We start from the raw sequence: 12,017 nt of genomic DNA on the forward strand, positions 1-12,017 counted from the left end.
GCTGATGTGGGCCGTTTGTCGTCAGGAAGCAGGGAAGTCGTTTCGCTCTCTTCTCCCTTTGGTCAGGACAGCTAGCCAGTCAGGGAGCCCTGTAATCTGGCCAGTCAGGGACCCCTGTAATCTAGCCAATTAGGCACTGCTTCACATTTCTCTCCCCGCTCCCCCACCACTATTATTTAAGATCACACTTATGTCCTGGAGTTAGAAGCACATTGCTCGGCTCACACTGGTTGAAACCAGTTGGAAAGGCACCCGTATGCCATGGCTCGCTTCCTGTTGGCCAAGATATCTGGCCATCTGGGGGGAAACCAGGCTCTGTATCCCCAGGCTTGACTTCCATCCAGTCAGAAAATCTTTGCAGAATCGAGACTGCTCCCGTCACTGACCAATTGGCAACTATGAAGGGTTTCTTCTCCTCCCCCCTCTGCCTTGAGTTATCTCTGAATCCTTACACATTGGTTGGGGTCGGCCACCCAAACTACATAACCAAGGAGAAAAAAACCCTCCCTAATTAATGAAAATGGAACGGCCTCACGGAAGCCAGCAGCTGACCAACACCCTGTCTCTTGGAGCTTCCCTCTAAAGGATTCCAGATTTGGGGGGAGACTTTGCCAGCTCGAGGCAACGATCCCTAGTTTTTTCTTTGACCCACCCCCTTCCGTGCGACAGAGGGTGAAGACAGTCCCTAGTATCAGTGGGGTGGGAGAGAGAAGTGTCCCGATAAGATTTGTCTTCTTGGGGTCCTCGGTGCATGTCGGAGGTAGAGGAGTTAGTTGCAGCTGGGGCCACCCTCTTCACTAAGGATCCCCCCAGTAGTAGATTTGCTAGCTGGCCTCCATTGGCCTGGCGAAGTGAGCAGGGAGCTGGGTCCCGGGGGTCCCCGCCCTGCTAACTCGCGAGGCCAGGCGCTGTTATAGAATGGGAGGAGAGAGGCGATCCTCTCCTCCCTTTTCACACGGGTGGAGAAAAATGGCTAGAATTATCTATGAAAATATATATATGAGGAATTCTGTATATTAGGAAGAATTGAAGTTGGGTCTCTCTCTGGTTTTGTTTTGGGTTGGTTTTTTTTTTGTTAATTTGGTTTTGGTTTTTTGTTGTTCCAACAGTTTCTTTTTACAGATCTTGAAATGCAACTTTTATTAATAAAAAGATTCTAAATTCAGACTACAAGTGTATCTCTCTAGACGCCAGAGGACCGCCAGTTTGTGTAGTGGTTAAAAGCGCGGACTCTAATCTGGGAGGACCAGGTTTGATTCCCCACTCCTCCACTCGCAGCTGCTGGATGACCTTGGGCAAGCCACAGTTCTGTCAGAGCTGTTCTTGAAAAAGAGCAGTTTCTGTCAGCTCTCTCAGTCCCACCGACCTCCCTGGGTGTCTGTTGTGGGGAGGGGGGAAGGGAAAGGAGTTTGTAAGCCGCTCTGAGACTCCTTCGGGTAGTGAAGGGTGGGGTATAAATCCAATCTCCTCCTCCTCCTTCTGTGTATTTGTCTGTGTACACCAGTTTGGTGTAGTGGAGGAGGAGAGGTTAAGTGGTTAAGAGCGCGGACTCTAATCTGGGAGAACCGGGTTTGATTCCCCACTCCTCCACTTGCAGCTGCTGGATGACCTTGGGCAAGCCATAGTTCTGTCAGAGCTGTTCTCTCAAAGACGGTTCTGGAAAAGAGCTCTCTCAGCCCCACCTACTTCACAGGGTGTCTGTTGTGGGGAGGGGAAGGGAAAGGAGTTTGTAAACCACTCTGAGACTCTGAGTGAAGGGCGGGGTATAAATCCAATCTCTTCTTCTTCTCCCCCTTAACTTTGGGGGGTGGGGTGGCGGCCAATCCTGCGTGTCACAGGAATTGAGGAGTAGGTGCGAATCCTGCACCCTACATGTCTTGGGAGCAGTGTTCCCTCTAAGCTGAGTTAGAGTGAGCCAGCTCACAGTTCTTTAGCCTCTGGCTCACGCATTTTTGTCTTGGCTCAGGAAGGGTGGCTCCAGAGCAAACTAATTTGTGCAGTAGCCAAATCACCTGCTCACAACTTTAATGCCAATAGCTCAGAGAGTAGGATTTTTGCTCACAGGACTCCACAGCTTACAGGGGACATTGCTTGGAAGTGGGTTATCTGAAGGACCATCTTCTCCCAGACCTTCCTGACAGGAAATTAAGACTGTGGGGAGAGGACCTCTTGACTCTCCCGTCTATTTTATATATCTATATATAAATTTTTATTTGATTTTAACACATTATAGGACCGGGAAGGTGTAAGGATAGAAGGGTACAAGGGACGGGGAAAGACATAAAGGGGAGTTCCATCAAGTTTATAAAACAGCCGTTACAAATTTTCCACCTTCGTTCCTTGTTTCCAAATCTCTTTTATATATTTACTGACGTTAATAACACTTAAATCGCTAAAATCTTCTATAGCGGATCCTGAAAAAAGTTTCTGTAGAGTCCAAGTTAGAGTTTCTCCAAGTCCCTTCAACCAAAGAAGCTTGTTTGGCGAGCCCAGGAGGAAAGGGCCTTTTTTTGGTGGCCGTCCCACGATCACGGAACAACCTCCAGTCCCCACTCCAGGGAGATGCATCTGGGGCCCCGCACTTTCGGTCTTCAGAACACAGCTGAAGACGCTGTTACTTAAGGACCACTTTAGATTTCGTTCTGCCTACCTGGAGTTTTAACTTCTCAGTTTTAACTGGTGGCTTTTGTTGTACTTTATTATTGACATTGTAAGCCACCTGTAAGCTCACTGGAGAAGACCCTGACGCTGGGAAAGATTGAAGGTCAAAGAAGACGGGGACGGCCAAGGATGAGATGGTTAGACAGTGTCATCGATGCAACAAACATGAAATTGAGCAAACTTCAGAGGACGGTGGAAGACAGGAAGGCCTGGCGTGATCTGGTCCATGGGGTCACGAAGAGTCGGACTCGACTGTGCGACTGAACAACAACAAAGTCGCCTGGAGTCCCTATAAGGCAGAAAGGCAGCTAATAAATGTTTTGAATTAATAAAACCTCTGTTTTTATTTAAAGAGAAAAATGTCTAGTCCTGAAGCCGCCGTTTCCTAATGGGCCGGCCTAGCTCCTTCCTAGCCTCATGAGCCGTCTTGTTTATTTATTTATTTTTTGCATGTACATCCCGCCCGTCCCGTAGATGGGCTCAGGGCGGCTCTCAGCATTTCAATAAATACAATAAAATTTTAAACACATGAAAACATATAAAATCAGTAGTCGTGCTTGCCCTGTAGGGAGAATCCGGCCCATTGATGCAACTGGGTATGTCTGGTTACCAGTGGGTGGGAGACCGCAAGCTCGGGAGGGGGGCCTATGCCCGCTGCGTCAGCCAAAGTCCTGGCGGAAGAGCTCCGTCTTGCAGGCCCTGCGGAATTGCATCAAATTCCACAGGGCCGTGATCTGGCCCTGGTCAAGGCTAGGCGGACGTCCTTTGGGCCAGGGACCACCAGGAGATGTTGACTCTCAGAGCGTAACGCTTTACGAGGCGTATACGGGAAGGGGCGGTCCCTTAGGAATGTTGGTCCCAGGCTTGTATTTTGAAGGTGATTACCAACACCTCGAAGCGGATCCTGTACTCCACTTGTTGCTAGCCAAGTGGATGCCAACCAGCTCCTGGCGTGCATGATGCAAACAAGCTTCCGTGTTCCCCAGCAGTGTTTGAGAGGAGAGCGGGCGGCTTCTGCCGGGCCCTGCGGCCCCCGGCTTGTTCCTGCTTCCTGGCTGAAGCACTGCCCCCCCATTCAGAGGTATTTCGGGCATCCCTCAGAAAGTGCCACTTCGGAGCTGCATTCTTTGCGTTTCCTTTCTCTTTATGGCCGCAGTCACCTTAAAATGAATAACTCCATTGTGCTCTTGCGTGTCTTACGTTCTGAGTAAATATGCTCAGGGCGGGGTGGCCGGACTGCAACCGTCTTTAGAAGCCAGATCTCACTGACCTGGACAACGACAGCAACTTCCCATAATGCTTTTTGAATGACTGAAACCATGTTACACACATTCGTCCAGTCCTGCTTACAACAAGGGCGGGGTGGCCGGACTGCAACCGTCTTGAGAAGCCAGAGCTCACTGACCTGGACAACGACAGCGACTTCCCATAATGCTTTCCAAGTGACCGAAACCATGTTGCACACATTCGTCCAGTCCTGCTTACAACATTCCTGTGAGGTAGGCTAGTAGCATGCATTGCATTTGCACTTAGTTGTTTATATCTCACCTTTTCTCCCCAGCTGGGACCCAAAGCAGCTTCTGGAACATTGTTCTGCCTCCGTTTCCTCACGTCAACCCTGTGAGGTAGGCCAGGCTGAGTTTGTGACAGGCCTCAAGGTCTTCATCCACCGCTACACCACACTGCCTCTGCATATTCTAGAGTGGAGGCTGAAGCTGAGAGAGAAGAGATTGGATTCATACCCCCACCCTTCATTACCCAAAGGAGTCTCAGAGACGTTTACAATCTCCTTTCCCTTCCCTTCCCAGTTTGGTGTAGAGCCAGTTTGGTGTAGCGGTTAAGTGCGTGGACTCTAATCTGGGAGAACCGGGTTTGATTCCCCACTCCTCCACTCACAGCTGCTGGATGACCTTGGGCAAGCCATATTTCTGACACTGTCCTTGAAAAAGAGCAGTTTCTGTCGGAGCTCTCTCAGCCCCACCTGCCTCACAGGGTGTCTGTTGTGGGGAGGGGAAGGGAATGGGGTTTGTAAGTCGCTCTGAGACTCCCTTGGGTAGTGAAGGGCAGGGTATAAATCCAATCTCCTCTACCCCTCTCACAACAGACAACCTGTGAGGTAGGCGGGGTCGAGAGCTCTGAGAGAACTACCCTTGAGAGAATACTTTGAAAGAACTTGTGACTGACCCAAGGTCACCCCAGCAGCTGCATGTGGAGGAGTGGGGAATCAAACCCAGTTCTCTCAGATTAGAGTCCGCGCTCCTAACCACTACACCACACTGGCTCTGCACAAATTGAGAGAGACCCAGTCCTGGGGAGACCTGTCGGCAGACAGACGATCATGCTCTGAAAACCTCCCCAGGGGGGTCAGAGGCAGCCTTGGAAAGTACTTCGCAGGTGGCCTCGAACAAGAAGCTTTGCAAAGGCCAGGGTGCCTTTGGCCCATGTGCAGAGTGCCTTCATGACTTAGATAGTTTCAGGAGAGTAGTCGTGTCTGTCTGCAGAACAAGAGCTGGATTCGAATCTGTAGCGCCTTGGAGACCAAGAAGGTTTTCAGGGTATGGGCTCTTGAGACTCAAAGCTCCCCCCCAAAAAAAATCTCCTTGTTTCTCTAAGGTGCTCCTGAACTTGAATCCAGCTGTCACTTAAAGCAGCCCAACTGGAAGAAGGAAGCAGGGCTTCCCAATTGGAGCTCCGGAACCTTGCAGGTTAGCAATAAAACCCTGGCTGGAAGAAGCTTGAAACTGTGGCACACGGACCAAAGAAACGCCATTTTGAGTTTCTGGTTGAGGGCGAGAAAGATTAGCACAAGAGGGAAATTCCACAGCTGGCTTGTAGACTAGTACAAGGAAAAATCCTTGGGGTACGGTACATCAGGGAATGAGCTCCGCACCAGGCACCACAATGAAGAAAGGTTACCTGGCAGGCAAAGATACCATCCTAGCAGTGTTCTCTCTAGGCAGAGTTAGTGTGAGCGAGCTCACAGTTTTTTAGCCTCTGGCTCACACATTCCCAGGAAGGATGGCTCCAGAGCAAACTGATTTATGCAGCAGCCAATTCGCTCGCTCACAACTCTGATGCCGGTAGCTCACAAGGTAGAATTTTTGCTCACAAGACTCCACAGCTTAGAGGGAGCATTCCTACCCTCCCTTGTCCATCAGAGAAGAGGAGGAGGTTGGATTTATACCCCACCCTCCACTACCCAAAGGAGTCTCAGAGCGGCTTACAATCTCCTTTCCCTTCCCCTCCCCACAACAGACACCCTGTGAGGTAGGCGGGGCTGAGAGAGCTCTTTCGAGAACTGCTGAGAGAACTTGTGACTGACCCAAGGTCACCCCAGCAGCTGCATGTGGAAGAGTGGGGGAATCAAAACCCGGTTCTGCCAGATAAGAGTCCGCACTCTTAACCACATCACCTCCTACCAGGTCCATTTAACTGGAGATGAGACCCAGGAGAGCTGCTGCCTGTCTGAGCAGACAATACTGACCTTGCCGGTCTGGTTCAGTGTCAGGCAGCTTCATGTGTTCCCTGGACTGGTTCCAAGGCAAGCCTTGCAGGCAGCCAGCCCAGGACGTGATGGACCTGCTTGGGGGCAGGTAAAATAGCTTGGCCCCTCCCTGGGAGGTCAGAGTTCATAATATCTTTTCATACGGGCTGAATGGTGGACCTTTCAATTCACTTTTGCAAGTGGATCTGGCCGTTCCACACAGTAGAATCCAGTTGCAAAGCACATCGGTAAAAGTGGACGCAAAGTGCCTCATTCAATGGGCGTAATAGCACTAGTTTTGTCTTCCAATGGGGGCCAACCTCTAGGAACTATCCCAGAATTGCAAGCGATCCAGGAACTCTCCCAGAATTGCAAGACATTTTTCATACGGGCTGAACGGTGGACCTTTCAATTCACTTTTGCAAGTGGATCTTGCCGTTTTACACAGTAGAATCCAGTTGCAAAGCACATTGGTAAAAGTGGACGCAAAGTGCCTCATTCAGTGGGCGTGACAGCACTCGTTTTGTCTTCCAACGGGGGGCCGGCCGACCTCCGGGAACTCTCCCAGAATTGCAAGCGATCCCCAGACAAAAGACGTCAGTTCCCCTGGAGAAAACAACTGTATTGGAAGTTGGACTCTATGGCATTATACCCCACTGAGTTCTCTCCCTCCCCAAACCCCACCCTCCTCAAGCTCAACCCCCCCAATTTCCTGGTACGGTTGCCAACCTCCAGGTGGAACCTCAAAATATAGTGGGGAAATTTCCAGTTATCAGATAGATAAGACACAAAAACAACAACAACACACACAAAACCCTGGAAACACTATTACCATCAACAATAAACATAGCCAATGGAATCACCTTATTAAAAGCCTTTTATTTAAATGACTTCAAGTTACATTCAATCCTACTATGGTAAGAGGGCAACTGGAACCACTATAACAATATTTTATGGATACTCAAGAATATTTTATGTATACGGTCTTCCAAACAGCACGCATAATCATTTACAATAACAAACGGCACTGGTAACTATCTTAAACGTTTCCCATTCACAGTGCACAGCTCCGCTTAACCTTCAGCCCGGCGGAGTTGAATTGCTGCAACGCGTTGTGCAGACGATGGGGGTCTCCCAGGTGGCGTGGGGAACTGGCTCTAAAACATCTTGAGCCACCACACGGTCCAGCTCCGCCTTGATTTTGGGCTTGAGCGCAAACGGAACCATCCGGGCCTTTAGGTGGACGGGCTGCACCTTGGGGTTGAGTTGCAGCGATACAGGGGGCCCCTGTGCATCAGCCGAGGGTCCCATCGAAAACGGCAGGGAGATCGTCACACACCCATTAGGCTGAACCCCAAGGGTGCAAACCAGGACAGGCCCAGCAAGCTAGCGAGCCGGCCCTCAACGACGAACAAGTCCAGCATTCCCTCAAACTGATGGTATTGCACGTGGAATTTGCCCCACCCCTTAATGGCCACCTTGTTCTTTTGAAAATCCCGGACAGTGAACCCAGCGGGCCGAAGGCGGGGACCCCCCTTTGGACAGAGCCCCTGGAGAGTCTCTTCCGAGATAACGGAGATGGAGGACCCCGTAACCAGTTCCATCCTGCAGGGTGTCCCCTCAATTAGCACAGTCACTTCAATCTTGCCCGGAGTGTCCCAGGGCAAATCCAATACCTGATGGAGGTGAACGGCGGTGATGTGCAGATCCGCCGACTCCTGGTGTGTGGCCGGGCGTCTCCGGGCTCCCCCGGAGCGGCAGGCACGGGCGATGTGGCCTGTCTTGCCGCAGGCCCTGCAGGTGGCGTCTCGGAAACGGCAGGAGCGGCGCTCGTGGGCATCTCCGCAGCTGGCGCAAGGCGTCAAAGCGGCAGTCTCTGCTGGACGGGCGGCGGCGGCAGAAGGTCGCGAGTAGCGGTGAGCTGGGCGGCGCATCTGACGTGTCTCTTCTTCATCTGATGTCTCAGATGCTGTGGGGATGGAGGCCTGGCGTGCGGCGGAGGCCTGGCGGTCTCGCCGTGATTTCTCGAAGGCGGTGGCTTCGCATAGCGCCTTTGCTAGCGTGAGGTCCTCATGGTCTATGAGCTTTTGGCGTAGTTTCTCATGTCGGAGGCCCACCAGAAACTGGTTGAGGAGAGCGTCATCTAGGCTCGAGAACTCGCAAGGGAGGGCTAGTCGGCGAAGACCTGCCACGAAGTCGGTGGCCGTCTCGTTGGACTTTTGCCGGCGCCCGAAGAAGTCCATGCGGCGCTCCATTTTCGTGCGCTGAGGCACGAAGTGGCCGGTGAGCGCTGCGAGGAGGTCGTCGTAGGTGGCCGCCTTGAGGGTGGTGGCCGCAAAGAGGCCCTGGGCCAGCCTCAGAGTGGCGAGTCCGCAGGAACAGAACAGGAGGGCCTTCTTCCGTTCGTCGCCCTCGATGCGATGGAACAGTACAAAGTACTTGAGCTTCTCCACCCAAGTTTCCCAAAGTTCCGGGAAAGAAGGGTCAAATTCCAGCAAAGGTCCTGGAGCAGCAGCCATGGTCCCGGTTGTGATGCGCGATGCACTGGAGCAGATGCGTGGTGCAGTGCAGATGGGCGCTGGGCTGGCTCAACAGAATCCCACCTTCCTCACCAGTATTAAATACTGGGTTCAAGATGCGTTGCAGTGAACAGCTCTACTTTATGAAGTGATTCCAGGAACAAGACTGAAGACTGCAGGACGACCGCCCTGTTTAAGTAGCCTGCAAAGACCACACCCAGACACACCTCACTCCCAACGATAGGGTATTTACATCACATTGTCTTCTCATTGGTTACCTCTATTTGCATAACACTGCCTTCTCATTGGTTACCTCTAGAATCCTGGTGGTCTATTGTTCCAGAGATCCAAGCTCCAGCCCAGAGGCGGCCACACTGTGGCTCAGGAGCCGGATGCAGCTCTTACACACATATTTTGCCGCTTGGCTGGGGAAGCTAAATATCATTAAAGGTTCCCTTGCTCGAAAGCCAGTCGAATCCGACTCTAGGGTTGCGGTGCTCATCTCCGTTTCCAAGCCGAAGAGCCAGCGCTGTCCGAAGATGTTTCCGCGGTCATGTGGCTGGCATGACTAAACACCGAGGCGCACGGAACGCTGTTCCTTTCCACCAAAGTGGTACCTATTTCTCTACTTGCAATTTCTTGCTTTCGAACTGCTAGGTGGGCAGGAGCTGGAACTAGAGACGGGAGCTCACTCCGTCATGCGGCACACTCGATCTCGAACTGCTGAACTACCGACCTTCCACAGCCTGCAGTTCAGCGTCTTAACCACTTGAGCCACCGCAGCTCCTTAAATATCATTAGCAAAGGAATATCACTGGGCAAATAAGTATCATGATCCATACCTGCTTTTACCCCTCTCGTTATCATTTTTGGCAGCCTCGTTTAATGTTAATAAAAAACCAATTTGCATATCTCCCAGTAAAAACAGGTCTTTGCAGCTCTCAAACGTCCGACGTTTCTTCTATGTGGCTCTTACGTTAAGCGAGTTTGGCCACCCCTGTTCTAGCCCAATGCATCTCAAAGCTGCTCTGAGACTCCTTTGGGGTGAAGGGTGTGTGTGTGTGTAAATCCAACCTCTTCTCCTTCCTCTCCATATTGCCAGCGATTCAATAACCGCTACTGAAGTTCTTTGAAATGGAACTTCCTCAAAACGTCTCTGTTCTGAACTGGAACCCAGACCCTCGAGCAATGAAACTGGATTAGGCCAGCCAACCAATGCTCCCTCTAAGCCGTGGAGTCTTGTGAGCAAAAATTCTACTTCGTGAGCTGCTGGCATTCAAGTTTTGAGCGAGCGATTTGGCTGCTGCGTAAATTAGTTTGCTCTGGAGCCCTCCTTCCTGAGCGAAGACAGAAATGTGTGAGCTGGAGGCCAGTGTTCCCTCTAAACTAAGTTACTGTGAGCTAGCTCACAATTTTTTAGCCTCTGGCTCAGACATTTTTGTCTCAGCTCAGGGAGGATGGGCTCCAGAGCAAACTAATTTCTGCAACAGCCAAATTGCCCGCTCACAATTTTAATGCCAGTAGCTCACAAGGTAGAATTTTTGCTCACAAGACTCCACAGCTTAGGGGGAACACTGCTGGAGGCTAAAAAACTGTCAGCTGGCTCACACCAACTCAGCTTAGAGGGAACACTGGCGGCCACCGCCCTGCTTCTTCTCCCCAGGAACGACCCTGCCCTTGCTAAGCTCCCTCCCTCCCTGCTGCAAACCCCACCTCCCCCCCAGGCTCCAACCCCTAGGTCTCCAGGAATCCCCCGACCCGGAGTTGGCATGCGCGCTGAGCCCTGGCGGCGTTGGCAACCGCCACTCCACGCGCGCGTGCGCCCCCCCAACGGTCAGCGGCCGGGCGCTGCGATGAGCCTTCGCGCCGGCAGGGGGCGCGCACGAGGCCCCGGAGAGATAAACCGGCCGGGGGCCCCTCTAGCCGCAGGAAGGGGCGTCTCGTCTGCTCCACATGTGCTGCTGGTTGACACGGTTGCCAGCGAAGTCGCCGCCTCCGCCTCCTTCTCCTGTGCTGGGAGCTGCTCTGGCCGGCGAGGGCTTCTCCTTCTCCTCCTCCTCGCTCTTTCCCGGGGAGGCCGGCCTGGGCCTCCTCCTCCTCGCCAGTCAGGCCTTTGCTGGGACAGCCTCCCTCCCTCCCCTTGCAGTTCAAGGGTCCCTCTCCCCCCCTTGCAGGGCAGGGGACAACTTTCTCCCCCACCCACACCTGGCTCCTTTCTGTCCTCCCCCCTTTTCCTTTTGCACCATGTCAGCGGAGGAGCTAGAAAAAATCCTTTCGGACTTACTGCAGCCTGACAATGCCGTCATCCAACAGGTAGAGGGGCAGATGGTTGGGGGGGGGGGCAGAGGCTCTGGCAATTCAGGGTAAGGGGGCGGCGATGCTCCCTCTAAGCTGCGGAGTCCTGTGAGCAAAGATTCTACTTTGTGAGCTGCTGGCATGAAGGTTGTTGGCTGCTGCATCAAGTCAGTTTGCTCTGGAGCCCTCCCTTCCTGAGCGAAGACAGAAAGGTGTGAGCCGGAGGCTAAAAAACTGCGAGCGAGCTCACACTGACTCACCTTAGAGCGCAGGAAGGGGCGTCTCGTCTGCTCCACATGTGCTGCTGGTTGACACGGTTGCCAGCGAAGTCGCCGCCTCCGCCTCCTTCTCCTGTGCTGGGAGCTGCTCTGGCCGGCGAGGGCTTCTCCTTCTCCTCGCTCTTTCCCGGGGAGGCCGGCCTGGGCCTCCTCCTCCTCGCCAGTCAGGCCTTTGCTGGGACAGCCTCCCTCCCTCCCTCCCCTTGCAGTTCAAGGGTCCCTCTCCCCCCCTTGCAGGGCAGGGGACAACTTTCTCCCCCACCCACACCTGGCTCCTTTCTGTCCTCCCCCCTTTTCCTTTTGCACCATGTCAGCGGAGGAGCTAGAAAAAATCCTTTCGGACTTACTGCAGCCTGACAATGCCGTCATCCAACAGGTAGAGGGGCAGATGGTTGGGGGGGGGGGCAGAGGCTCTGGCAATTCAGGGTAAGGGGGCGGCGATGCTCCCTCTAAGCTGCGGAGTCCTGTGAGCAAAGATTCTACTTTGTGAGCTGCTGGCATGAAGGTTGTTGGCTGCTGCATCAAGTCAGTTTGCTCTGGAGCCCTCCCTTCCTGAGCGAAGACAGAAAGGTGTGAGCCGGAGGCTAAAAAACTGCGAGCGAGCTCACACTGACTCACCTTAGAGGGAGCACTGCTGTCCTGGTTATACTATAACACAAGCAGTGCTCCCTCTAAGCCGTGGAGTCCTGGTGAGCAACAATTCTACTTTGTGAGCTGCTGGCAAAGTTGTGAGCGAGCGATTGGGCTGCTGCACACATTAGTTTGCTCTGGGGCCCTCCT

The 12,017-nt window shown here is 52.8% G+C and overlaps 2 protein-coding genes across 3 annotated transcripts in view; both read left to right on the forward strand.

Annotated features, from left to right (window-relative positions):
- The window catches only part of LOC107115042 (transmembrane 9 superfamily member 1-like), a gene marked incomplete at its 5' end in the record, with an annotated part of 7,822 nt that extends 3,950 nt beyond the window's left edge, over positions 1-3,872 (forward strand). The window contains one exon of the mRNA XM_015416650.1: positions 3,587-3,872. Coding sequence (XP_015272136.1) covers positions 3,587-3,872 — 286 coding nt within the window. The remainder of the gene's footprint in view (positions 1-3,586) is intronic.
- Positions 3,873-10,968: 7,096 nt separating this feature from the next.
- Positions 10,969-12,017, forward strand: part of IPO4 (importin 4) — a 58,153-nt gene continuing 57,104 nt past the window's right edge. The window contains exon 1 of one of the 2 annotated variants that reach the window (XM_015416687.1): positions 10,969-10,977. Coding sequence is in view for 1 of the 2 variants with exons in the window: in XM_015416679.1 (XP_015272165.1) it covers positions 11,545-11,613 (69 nt within the window). In the remaining variant the exon portion in view is untranslated. Of the gene's footprint in view, positions 10,978-11,544; positions 11,614-12,017 lie in introns of those variants that run through there. The other variant, XM_015416679.1, reaches the window with a different exon arrangement.

The sequence above is a fragment of the Gekko japonicus genome, unplaced genomic scaffold (genome assembly GCF_001447785.1).
Source record: "Gekko japonicus isolate JY-2015 unplaced genomic scaffold, Gekko_japonicus_V1.1 scaffold2869, whole genome shotgun sequence".
Lineage (NCBI taxonomy): Eukaryota > Metazoa > Chordata > Lepidosauria > Squamata > Gekkonidae > Gekko > Gekko japonicus.